The sequence below is a fragment of the Bubalus kerabau genome, chromosome 19 (assembly GCF_029407905.1).
Source record: "Bubalus kerabau isolate K-KA32 ecotype Philippines breed swamp buffalo chromosome 19, PCC_UOA_SB_1v2, whole genome shotgun sequence".
Taxonomy (NCBI): Eukaryota; Metazoa; Chordata; class Mammalia; order Artiodactyla; family Bovidae; genus Bubalus; species Bubalus kerabau.
This window is the reverse complement of record NC_073642.1, coordinates 23,716,105-23,729,183: the sequence shown is the minus strand read 5'-3', so window position 1 is coordinate 23,729,183 and position 13,079 is coordinate 23,716,105. Positions and strand designations below refer to the sequence as shown.

At 47.1% G+C, this 13,079-nt stretch overlaps 1 protein-coding gene across 2 annotated transcripts in view; it reads left to right on the top strand.

Annotated features, from left to right (window-relative positions):
- Positions 1-13,079, top strand: part of FSD2 (fibronectin type III and SPRY domain containing 2) — a 37,532-nt gene that overhangs the window by 12,637 nt on the left and 11,816 nt on the right. The window contains exons 2-8 of one of the 2 annotated variants that reach the window (XM_055555532.1): positions 1,411-2,113; positions 2,256-2,351; positions 4,013-4,243; positions 5,431-5,453; positions 6,735-6,856; positions 9,773-9,928; positions 12,435-12,569. In XM_055555532.1, coding sequence (XP_055411507.1) covers positions 1,481-2,113; positions 2,256-2,351; positions 4,013-4,243; positions 5,431-5,453; positions 6,735-6,856; positions 9,773-9,928; positions 12,435-12,569 — 1,396 coding nt within the window. In that variant the 5' untranslated portion in view covers positions 1,411-1,480. The remainder of the gene's footprint in view (positions 1-1,410; positions 2,114-2,255; positions 2,352-4,012; positions 4,244-5,430; positions 5,454-6,734; positions 6,857-9,772; positions 9,929-12,434; positions 12,570-13,079) is intronic. The other variant, XM_055555533.1, reaches the window with a different exon arrangement.

Here is a 13,079-nt window from a genome sequence, read left to right as displayed (position 1 = left end):
ACAACATATAAGAGTGTTCATTTCTTGGACCCTTCCCCAGTCTTGGGGTTCGAAAGGCAAAACAGCATCTACATGTTTATTCTCTATTATTCACACGTGAGTTTATGTGCTCAGTCATGTCTGATGCTTTGCAGCCCGCCAGGCTCCTCTGTCCATGGGATTTCCCAGGCAAGAATACTGGAGTGGGTTGCCATTTCCTCCTCCAGGGGATATTCCCGACCCAGGGATCAAACTCAAGTCTTCCACATCTGCTGTGTCTCCTGTGTTGCAGGTGGGTTGTTCACCCACTGAGTCATTGGGGAAGCCCCTGTTACTCATAAGGATGAACTATTTTCCAAATGGTTTTGTATAGGTAACATTGTATGCAAAGGAAATTATTTTGTGAATATTCCTTACTACTGAGATTTTTCTTTTCAATTAATCTACATAATTTATTTAATAATAATTGCCTGAAACACTTCCTGTTATTTTGCCTTTTGGGATTTTTAGGTTTTTAAATGTATACAGATCATTTGTTAATCAAATCAATTTATAGTTTGTTTGTTTGTTTCGTAATTTCTCCTGTCTCTTTCAAGCTTTGGAAGCCCATAGTCCTGTAGAAAGCAAACCTTTCTTTACAGATTGTTTAAAATGAAACTGCAACTGAGGTGCTCAGATAGTTTGTTTTTTTTAATTAATTAATTAATTATTTATTTTTGGCTGTGCTGTTTCTTCGTTGCTGTACAGGCTTTCTCTAATTGCAGCAAGTAGGGGCTACTCTCTAGTTGTGATGCACGGGTTCTCACTGCGGTGGCTTCTCGGATCATGGGCTCTAGCGCATGCAGGCTTCAGTAGTTGTGGTGCACGGGCTCGATTGCTGCGCAGCATGTGGGACCTTCCAGGATCAGATATTGAACCCGTGTCTCCTGCATTGGCATTCTACCACTGAGCCACCCAAGGAAGCCCCCAATTTACATTTTTGTTCATAATTTCTCCTGTCTCTTTTAAGCTTTGTTGTCATTGTATAGTTGATCAGTCGTGTCTGACTCTTTGCAACCCCATGGACTATAGCGGGCCAGGCTTCCCTGTCCTTCATTATTCCCCAGAGTTTGCTCAAACTCATGTCCATTGAGTCAGTGATACCATCCAACCATCTCATTCTCTGTCACCCCCTTCTCCTCCTGCCCTCAATCTTTTCCAGCATCAGGGTCTTTTCCAATGAGTCGGCTCTTGGCATCAGGTGGCCAAAGTATTGGAGCTTCAGGAAGTCCATCCTCCTGCAGAAAGCAAACCTTTCCTTACAGATTGTTTAAAGAGAAACTACAACTGAGCTGCTCAGATGAAATTATTTTTTTAATGCGAATGAGTTGAGCCCAATAAAATAACCATCTACTGCAACGACCTTCTCAGAAATGGGGTTTTGTGTTCTAGGACCCAGGAGATCCACTAAGGACTGTCCAGGAAGAGTCCCCCTTGTGCAGAGGTGCTGCCTGGAGCTGCGATGGAGGAGGGAGCTGGGGAGGCACCGGGGCTGGGCAGGTCTGCTGCGTCTAAGGATTTCCGCTTCTATCACATGGATCTGTATGACTCTGAAGACAGACTGCAGATCTTCCCAGAAGAGAGTACTCGGATGAGAAGAGAAGGTGAAGCTGAAATGACCCATGAGCCCATGAGACGGGGCGTGAAAGGGAAGGCTCCGAGAGACCTTGGAGAGGAAGTGGATGAACTTGTCCATCTCTATGGACTTGAAGATGATCACGAATTAGGGGATGAGTTTATTGAGGAAAACACACCCAGAATAGAGGTTTCAGAATATCCTTCTTATATGATGATGGGGAGTGAGCAGAGAGACTGGAGACTTACTGGTGAGGCAGCTCAGGGTGAGGACCTGGGCTTCATGGGGTGGGGCTCAGCAGGCCAGTGCCAGGACTTGCGGGAAGCCTACAGGTACAGCCACGGCTGTGCCAGCGAGGAGTACGAGTGCTACGTCATCCCAGAGGAGGAGGACGAGGAAGAAGCGGCTGACGTCTTCTGTGTCACTTGCAAAACTCCAATAAGAGCGTCAGAGAAGGATCAGGATGAACACAGGCAGCATGAGGTGACTCCACTCAGTAAAGCCCTGGAGAGCGCCAAGGTAAGTAGGTCTGCTTAGGTCTTCTTTCTGTGGAGATTGTATTTGTATCTCAAGTATGTAGGCAGGGACTGAATCTAAAATGCCTTGTACGAAACAGAGAAAACATAGTGTTAATGTCTTCTTGGGATCCTCTATTTGACAGGATGAAATTCACAAAAATATGTACAAGTTGGAAAAGCAAATTATTGAGATGGAAAACTTTGCAAGTCACTTAGAAGAGGTTTTCATCACGGTGGAGGTAAGAGCACGCTCAGTGACTCCATCAGATATATGCAGACATGAGTGGTTGAGTCAGCAGCTGTGTCTGGTATGAATTAGGGAACCTGTTTCTTGGAATGTATGATGTTGATGCCGCTCCTGTTCCCTCACCCCTCTGTCTGCCTTCCCGTAACACAGGGGCATAAACCTGTGGAACCGATTACCTGGCAGCATTCCCTACTGAACTGTTAGCTCTCAGGGGCTGGGTCTTCAGTATCTTTACGTCTCCACTCACACTATAAGTTAGGACTCTTTCATGGGCCAGCCAAGCAGACACTGCAAGTCACCCATCCTGTCACTGATGTGTTCTTTTCCTTAGATGTTACCTGTTTCTCACACCGCCAGTAAGTTTCTGTGCCTGTCACCAAACATGTCACAGTTCCCTGGGTGTGCCTAGTAGGTGTATCATCTACTGTTGGACACCAGCACATAACCTAGCCATCCAGATGAGGTCGCCCAGGAATGGGACCAGAGGACTTCCTATGTCCCCTCCCTTCATGTGGGTGCTCTACCTCTGTTAATGCAGCCTCAGATTGCATCAGTGGGAGCATCTTGTGCGAATGAACTAAGCCCTGGGTTCCTTTCCCTTGAAGCTAGACTTTCCTCCCCACCCCCAGTCTTAAAATGGAGGGAAGCTGTTGCACTAATCTCCTATGGGAGACACAGGGAAGGGACCAGCCCTTCCACATCTAAGCATTGGGTGGTGGGCGATAGGAGGGTAAGTGTACAGCAGCCAGGAAGAAGGGCCCTACACTCCGTGCTGCCCGCTGCTCTCAGTTCACGGTGTCTCCACCCTCTGTAAGGACTCTGACCTCTTCCTTTACACTCAGCACTGGTGGGGGTCATCTACCGCTTCTCCCTCTCTTCAAGCATTCTGAGAAAGTCTTACATATACAGTCAATACTCAGTAAGTACTCCCTGAATGATTGATAAGAGTAAATACTCCCTGAACCCACAGAGCTCTCCTGGGCTTCCAGTCTAAGGGGGACCAGGAGTTGATAAAGTTTAATTCATATTTCCCATCCATTGCATTCCAGGATTAAATCCTGGCACAGCCCTCTCTCTGTCTTCCTGCTTTTTCTGATCTGTTAGGCGGCACCACCTGGGTTATTCCCCTCCCCCTGCATCTGTTTCTTGGTTGTTATAAGGATTTGTGTGATCCTGATGTTTGTATAATTCAATCATCAAGGAGTGGAGGTGAATGTCATGAGATGTTGAGAGCTCAGGAGGGAAAGCAAATTAGGTAGGACTCTTCCAGGGCAGACGTCTTCATGTTAAGGTCCAGGGTTCCAGTGGCAGGCTGACTCATTATAGTAATGATAATCATGATAATCTTCCGGGTCGGTTGTCATGGTAATGGGAGGTGGCTACACTAGAGGTGGGTGGGGTATGGGGAAGAGGATTGTAAAATGCCACCAGCAAAGAAAGCAGTACTTCTTGTTAAGATTATCCCTGGGGTTCTAGCTGGAGACTCCTGGTCCTAATTCCACCTTTGTCCACCTCAGCATCCTGGCAGGAGACAATAAGATTAACAGGGAGGGACCAAAACATCTCTGAGTAGATGCATTTTCATGCCCCAAATGACTCTGCAGTCAACATACATGCACTGAAATGACAGCTGAGATCAACTATATCTTGCAGGAGAATTTTGGAAGACAAGAACAAAACTTTGAGTCTCATTACAACGAGATCTTGGAAACACTTGCTCAAAAATACGAAGAAAAAATACAAGCTCTAGGGGAGAAAAAGAAAGAGAAACTGGAAGCTTTGTATGGACAACTGGTCAACTGTGGAGAAAATCTTGACACCTGCAAAGAACTGATGGAAACAATAGAGGAGATGTGTCACGAAGAGAAGGTTGATTTCATAAAGGTCAGTAATGAAGTGAAATGAAATAATGAACTGGAATGACAGTCATGGCCAGAGTAGGTTAGATTGTCCCCTCTCTGCCTGGGGTTGAACCGACTTTCATGGTCAGTATCCATCTGATTCCACTGGATGGGTAACCATGACAATACATCCCCCATCTCACTGCACAGCTTCACCGTGGGTGAAGCAGGCTCGTACACAGCTGACCCTCCCCTCCACCACTGCTCAGCTAACACCAGAGTCTGTGTTCCATTGTCTTGGTTACCCAGAGATAGGTGCTCTCACCGTGGAGTGGGGCAAAAACGGGACTCTGAGACTTTTCTGGCCATCTCAGATGATCTCTCAGAGGTCGGGGGAGAAAGACGTCCAGGCTAGAAAGGTACCTCCTGTTTCTCAGTTACAAGTGCTGCCGTTAGATATCTTAGTTCATAAGCTCAGACATGCAAAAAAAGTCCTTAAAGTCCTCCTCAATCTGACTCCAAATCCCCATGCAGCCAGACTGGGAATTTCAGTCTCAGCCAGAGCTGGGGTCTCCTTTCTTTAGGGTCCCACAGGAATATGGGGCAGACGTGGGATCCAGGATGTGAGAAAGGGGCCCCTAGCCTCCAGAGCTTCCTAGTTGCCATATATGCCCTTTCCATTGGCCACGCCCATAGTGGTCCTCCAAGGCCCACAGCCCCTCCCTCCTGCCATGCCTGGGGTGAGGGCGGGGTGCGTGATGGAAGCGGGACAGCAGGTTGGCAGCCACCGTCAGAGCCCTCAACACTCAGACCTTTGAACCAGTTTGTCCACAATATCACTGTAGCTCACAGACATAATCTAGAATGTGGAGAAAGTGAGATATATGAGTATGTCTTCTCTGTTATTTATAGTAGTGAGGAATTAGAAACAGCCAAAATGTGCAACAATAGAGTAAATGATGGAGTTCCCATTCAGTGAACCATGACGCAGTCTTTCAAATTGATGATCCCCAAGACCATTTGTCACCTGGAAGGTGCTCACGTCATGTTAATGGGAAGAAACTGCATAGGCGTCGTAAGAGTCTTTTTTGTTTAGGGTGTGGACATGGCTGATTTTTCTCTTCTACTAACTTCCAAGTTTTAAGATACATTTATATTATTATATAGTTTGAAAAAGAAATTTATTTCCAAAATCAGTTTAATATTTTTTTCTCTTTCTCTCCTTTTTAGGATGCTGTGGCTATGGCTGACAGGTAATACTTTTATCCTGACATGTATTTTCTTTTTCTGTTCCTTTTACCTCTAGATACCTGACTAGGTATCAGTTGCCCTTGGTTACATGCTCCCAGGTTCAGCTTTTGTGTCTGCCCCTAAGAGTAAATAGCACTGTCTTTGGAATGACAGTGTGGGACCGCAAGGACCCTCTGGTACTAAAGCTTAGAATCTCAGAGCTGGAAGGGAGCATATGGTGAGACTCAGCCTTCAAGCCGGGCTGGGGTTTCCCGAGCCCCTCCTTTCACCAGGAGGAACAGAGATCCAGAGAGTGGGACTTCCCTGGTGGTCCAGTGATTAAGACTCTGCACTTCCACCAGAGGGGACGTGGGTTGAGCCCTGTTTGGGGAACTATGATCCCATATGCCACGTGGTCAAAAAGCAAAAAAGTCAGAGTATCCCCAGCATCCCCCAGATAAGCCAGGACCCAGACTGTGTGCTGCAGAAAGCATGCACATTATGGAGTCAGACAGGAATTTAAATCCTGATACCCCCACGACCTTGGGCAAGTCCAGCCAGTCTAGGACTCACCTTCCTTACTGACAAACAGGGATAGCTTTGTGGGAATAAAATCAGACAATGTCTGTAAAGCAACACAAACAGTGAAGTTTAATAATGTCAGGGTTAAGAGCATAAGCTTTGGCAAAAGACAGACATGGTTTCAAATTCTGCCTCTGCTCCTTACAAAGGCTGTGGCAGATGGGAGCAGGTGCAGGAGACCTAGAGCCCCAGTTCATGCTCATCGACTTGAGGGCGCTTGACCGTGTGGAGAGGCTGCGCGTCTCTGGGTCCTGGGGTGGTGTGGAGGTGGGAGCTCCCAGGTCAGCATCTAAGGATCTTCCAGAAGGTGTGGATCTGGGGCTTTTTGGCCCACATCCCCCAGCCCCCCACCCTCTAACGTGACCCTACCCCTTCTCTCCTCAAAGGTGTAAACCAACCACACCTCCAGTGACTTCATAGGTCAGTCACTGAAGCATAGGCCAGAAGGCCGCCCGCAGCATTTTAAAATAAGGAAATAAGAGTTCAGCTGGGGACTTCCCTGGCAGGTCCAGTGGTTAAGATTCCATATTTCCAATGCAGGGGGTGCAGGTTCATTCATTCCTGGTTGGGGAACTAAGATCCCACATGTCACCTGGTGTGGCCAAAAACAAAATAATTATTTAAAAAAAGAGTTCAGTAAAGAGGCCCTCATTGCTGCTCTCTAGTGACCCTGGGGAAGAGTATCCCTCCATTCTTGTTAGTGTGTCTTTTTATACTGATAGACTTGGAAAATTCCTGAAAACAAAAACAGATGTGGAGATCTCAGCGCAGCCCGACTTTGAAGACCAGACCTTGGATTTCTCTGATGTGGAGGAGCTGATGGGCTCCATAAACACCATCCCAGGTGCGTGTCTCACCTGGATGCATACTTGACACCAGTTTCTCTGAGCTTTGAGTTAAAAACTTTGATGGCTAAAAAAAATCATAAAGATCTAGAAACGGGCGTTTTCCCCTACCAGCTGCATGAGCTTCGTGTTTTTGTCTTTATGGCTTGTAAGGGTGAAAACAGAGGTTGACCTTCCTGGGATAAATATCCTCCATCCCTCTCCAGGGTGCCAGCATCTGGTCCCCATCAGCCTGTCTTACTCTAAACAAGTATCCCGAATTTTATTTCCTTGAATTTATTTATGTCACTCTCAAGTGGTTGTTTTTAGCATAGGATTAAGAGATGGGATTTTAGAATCCTATGGAGCTGGTGAGAATCCCAGCCCTGCTACTTCCTACCTGTGTGACCCTGGACAACTTACCTAACCTCTCTGAGCCTTGGTTTCCTTGGTAAAATGGACATAACAATGACTCATGAGGACATGGTAAAAAATAAATGAGTAATGTATGTATAGCATGTCACATGGTTCCAGGTAGCTCTTAAAAATCTTATTATGAGGACTCATTTTTTAAGACTGATACTAGACTTTAATACCATCTTTCCTTTTTCATCCAGCAACACCCAGCAACATTATGAAAAATGTTTTATATTATCATTTTAGATTTTCCTTCTTCAAAAGGCTTTTTTACAATCTTTTTAAAAATTAATTTTTCACTGTGCTGGGTCTTCGTTGCTGCATGCAGGCTGTCCGTAGCGGCAGCAGGCGGGGGCTGCTCTCTAGCTGCAGTGCACAGGCTCCTTGCTGCAGTGGCTTCTTTTGTGGAGCCCGGGCTCATGGGCTCTAGAGCGTGGGCTTAGTAGTTGTGCACATGGGCCTAGGTGCCCTACAGCGTGTAGAATCTTCCCAGACCAGGGATCAAACCCGTGTCCCCTAAACTAACAAGCAGATTCACAACCACTGAACCACCACGGAAGTTCTAGGTTTTTCCTTTATAGAAGTGTTTTGTTTTTTTTTTTTTTAATAAAAATGAAATCATCCTCTTTTATAATCTGCTTTTTTTTCCCCAGCAAAACATTTGTGATGAATATTATTTTGCACTGATAAATGTTTCTATGACATCATTTTAATGGCTCTATACCTTAATCTGTGTACTTAATTCTCACTGATAAATTCTTCTGCAACATCATTTTAATGGCTGTATATCTTAATCGTCAACTGTTGGTGCCGAGATGCTTTTAGGTTTTTCATCCTTATAAACCATACCACAATGAACATCCTTAATCGGAGTCTTGGAGGCCATTCTTAGACTCCCTGGGTTGAGGGGAGATTTTGCTGAGCTGTGAAGTCCTTCAGATGATCTGAAGACGGTATTGCCTAAATAATCAGACCCAGTGATTTTGAAGGAAAGGCACTATTGCCTAAGTCAGTGCTTGAGACACGTAGTGGTGGTTTCTCCTCACCCTCCCGTGTCCGGGTCCCAGGCAGACCATCAGCCCCCAGCCTGTATCCAGGGCCATCCCTCTTCTTATTGCCTCCCCGGAGGGGACTCTTCTTTGCAGGGTATAACAGGGCATCTGCTGTGCATTCTGAGCTACATCACATGCAGATACAGGTTCTTTCTCTTCTTCTCACTTTTGTCATGTTAGGGGCCTTCCACCCACTAACCAGCAAGGAAAAGCTGAGTATGTTCCATGAAGTCCTACCTGGTCTGAACAATTTCAGAATTTGAAAATAAAGATGTTCTTGAGAGCCCCAGATGGAAGGAGATGCTGCCATGGGTGAAGAATTACAGAGGACAAACAAGGAATGTTTCTTGAATGTGTGTGGGGTGGGGTAGGAAGAATTATTAACCCACAGAGAAGAAAAGTATTAACTCAGTAGATGGACTCGAAAGAAGTTGGTTCTGGGGACTTCCCTTGTGAGCCAGTGGTTAAGAATCCGCCTTCCAGGGCTTCTCTGGTCACTCAGTGGTCAAGAATCCACCTGCCAATGCAAGAAGCACAGGTTCAATCCCTGGGTCAAGAATATCCCACATGCCACAGAGCAACTAAGCCCATGCACCACAGCTACTAACCTGTGCTCTAGAGCCCAGAATACATAACTACTGAGCCCACGTGCTGCAACTCCTGAAGCCAGTGTGCCCTAGAGCCTGTGCTCCGCAGTAAGAGAGGCCACTCCACCGAGAATAGCCCAAGCACTCGGCACAGCTAGGGAAAAGCCAGTGCCGCAACAGAGATCCAACACAGCCATAAATAAATAATTTTAAAAATCCATCTCCAATGCAGAGGACACAAGTTTGATCCCTGGTCAGGGAACTAAGATCCCACGTGCCTTGGGGCCACTAAGCCCAAGCACCACAACTTCTGAACTGCTGAGCCCATGTGTTCTGGAGCCTGCATGCCACAACTAGAGAAGCCCCCATGCCAAAATGAAGACAGCGCAGTCCAAAAAAAAAAAAGTTGGTTCTGAAAAAGCATAGTTTTTCCAAACCTAATCATCTCTCATCATAATGAAATCATAATGAAGGAGCCATTTGTTGCAGGCTCTTTCCCTCCTCTGTTCACTGTAGGACTGAGGGCAGCGGTGCTGTGGTCCTGGCCGTCCTGCCTCTGGATGGCATGGTGGGGTCCGAGGACCCATCCCTCCCTAGGGCAGGACTTGCAAACACCCCAGCCTGAGCTGCTGTCAGCAACCCCGCCTCCCCCAGCTCGTGTGGGTTGGTCAGAGCAAGATGGACACAACCGGTTCTTACTGAGGCTCCTGGTTGGGAGGTCTGGCCTCCCACCCTGGCCACCCAGGCTGCCTCTCCCATCTCTGAAGCCCGTGGGATGCTTTGAGGGATGGATTGTCCTGTAAAAGCGGCCGTTCCCATCCGGTGCCTGTAAGTGAAGGCTCCTCACTTGTCTTTGTTTTCCTCCCTTTTCCTCTTCTAGCTCCTTCTGCTCCAGTGATAAACCCACAGGCCCCTAACTCAGCCACGGGTTCCTCAGTCCGAGTGTGCTGGAGCTTGTACTCCGATGACACTGTGGAGAGCTATCAGCTGTCCTACCAGCCAGTGCAGGACGGCTCGCCTGGGAAGGAACAAACAGGTGAGGTCTGCTGGGAGCAGAAACAAGCTCCAGCCTGGGCCCTGGGGAGGCGGCGATGGGGTGAATCTGCACACCTAGCTCCTTGCAGGATGGTGTGCAGGCAGGTGAGCATGGCAGGAAGGGCTGGGAAGGCAAATTGAGGCCTGGCTGGGGAGAATCATAGGGCTCAGATACGTGGAGCGTATCCACAGCCATCAGATCGGGGTTGTCCTGGGGATGATGGGTCTCTGGCTGCACCATATGCAGGACACGTGGGCACACCCCTCCTCGAGGAGGCCCAGTGGGACTGGCTGGGTTCTAGCAGGTCCTGGCATGCAAGGGTGGCTGGGCTTTCCTTGAGGTCACCCTGTGTTGGGAGAACCTCGGGGGTTAGTCTGCAGACCCCCAGGGGGCTGAGGAGGGCTTTGCAGCCTGGAAGGGCTGCTGCTAATCTGACCCACATTCCTAGGTGGAAAGGCCGTGGCCTCCACTGCATGCAGCTCTCAGCCCATCTTCTTCCCAGGACAGAAGAGCTGGCTGGAGCAGGGTTAGGGCTGAGGGAGATGCCCCCTCTTTGTAGATAAGCAGTCTTCTGTTGAGAAGGGGGTCAGACAGCAGAGGAGCTCCAGCTGAGCATCTGAAGGATCAGGGCCTGTTCTGTGTGCATGGGGTCAGAGCAAGACTGTGGGAAAGGGATTCAGAGATCTCCATCTTATGGATGACCTAGAGACAGATGAGCGGACACGCGGGGACACCATAAGTTATGGCAGAACCAGAATGAGAGTTGAGTCCGCAGGCGCCATGCCTGGAGCTCTTCCCCTTGTACCCATTCATGCAGATAGAAGATTTCTGAATGTCAAAGGTGAGGATGATTTGTCTGCCCAGGGGTTAGGAAGGAACAGGAGTTCTTGAGCAAAGTAAGTTTAATCCACGATGAGGGATTAAAGAGGACATGGGAGGGGAGATTGAGGACCAGAAAGTCAGATCTGATTCATAGCAGGTTTTGCCACAAATCAGCCCTATTGGCACCCTCTGCAGAAAATGCCATCATTAGGGGGCTTTGTCCTGGTGATTGATAAAGATATTTTTTTTTTTTATGTTTTGATCACATTAAAAACATTTTTTTAAAGTCTTTATTGAGTTTGTTACAATATTGTTTCTGTTTCATGTTTTGGTTTTTTGGACACAAGGTATGTGGTATCGAACCTGCACCCCCGCCATTGGAAGGTGAAGTTTTAACCACCAGACTGCTGGGGACATCCCAGTAAAGATCTTTTCAATGAGCACTTTGTTATAAAGGAACTGATATCAGAGAGTGGATTAATGACCTGTCACTGCCTTAAGAGTCTGGGCATGTTTAGAGGTGTATCAGTTAGCTTTTGCTGTGTAACAACACCCCCACACACACACATATACCCAACATATAAGCTAAAATGACAAATTTTATGGTCATTCGTTTGTTGCTAGGGGCAGGATAGCAGTAGGGAATTAAGAGGTACAAACTACTATGTATAAAATAAACTACAAGGCAATATTATACAGCACAGGGAATATATACAATATTTTATGATAACTTTAACTTGAATATGATCCATAGAAATATTGAATCACTGTGTTGTACACCTGAAATTAATATTGTAAATCAATGATACTTCAACTTTTTAAATTACATTTATTATTTATTATAATTCTGTGAATTGTATAGTTTATTATAAACTATATCCAATTCTATGAAATGGATGGAATTTATTATAATTCTATGAACTAGATAGTTCTTGTCTGGGCCAGCTTGGGAGGGTCTGGACAGACTAGGATGGCCTTGCTGTTATGTCTAGGGCATCAGCTGCAGTGCTGGGGGCCTCTGTTCACATCATGACCACATTCTTCAGGAGGCTGGCCCAGGGTCATTTCATGGAAATGGAAGCATTCCTGGCAGGAAGAGGACAAGGCACCCGTGCCCCAGCACTGCCCAAACCTCTGCTTGCACCATGTTTGAAGTGGTTCCATTGGCCAAAGAAAGTTACGTGGTTAAGCCCAGACTGCAATGGATAGTGGGAAAGACCAGTCCTCTCAATGGAAGGATCAGCAGAGTCTCATTGCAGCGGGGCATGCATACACAGCCGACGGGGATTGGTAGCCAGTTCTGTATCTACCTCAGGGAAGATAGATTATAGTACAGTGAACTCGGAGCCAGTTGACCTATTTGGGGCTTGAATTCCATTTATTTATTTATGTTCATGCTGGGTCTTTGTGGCTGTGCACAGGCTTTCTCTAGTTGCAGCCAGTGGGGGCTACTCTCTAGTTGTGGTGTGCAGGCTTCTCACTGTGGTGGCTTCTCTCGTTGTGGCTCCAGGGCTCTAGAGCACAGGCTCAGTAGTTGTGGCACGTGAGCTGAGTTGCCCCGCAGCATATGGAATCCACCCAGACCAGGGATCAAACTGGTGTCCCCTGCATTTGCAGGTAGATTCCTAACCGCTGGACTACCAGGGAAGTTCTAGGTTTTAATTCCTATCATTTTTTCCCCCAGAGGTTACAATGACCATCAAAGAAACATACTGCTCAGTGACAAACCTGTTGCCAAACACGCAGTATGAGTTTTGGGTCACAGCTCAGAACAGGGCTGGCCTCAGCCCCACCAGTGAGCGTGCGGTGTACATGACAGGTAAGGGGCCACTTGTAGGACCTTCACTGAAGGGGACCCAGAAGTCTCGGCTTTCTTGATGGGGGCAGGGCTTTGATGTCACTTGGAAGGACAGGAATAGCTTGGCACTTCTTTCCTTTTATTTAGTATGCCAAATCTGTCTGCCTGATATGGCAGGGACATTTTTTCACAGTTGGTCTCAAAAGAAGATAAGGTACTGCCCTTGGACACAGTTTCACAGACACATTTGAACCATGCAGCCATCCTCCACTCCAGAGATATCTGCAAGTGATTCCCTGGTGTTCCTTTGGGCTGTTAGAATACTGCACTTTGGATGGCTTATAAACAACAGAAATTTATTCCTCGTGGTTCTGGAGGCTGGGAATTCCAAGATCAAGGTTCCAGCAGATTCAGTGTCTAGGAAGGACACTTTCTGGTTCAGAGTGGCCTTTTTTTGCTGTGTCCTCCTATGATGGAACTGGGCAAGAGAGTTCGTTGGGTTTCCTTGTATAATAAACCCCTTCAATTCTC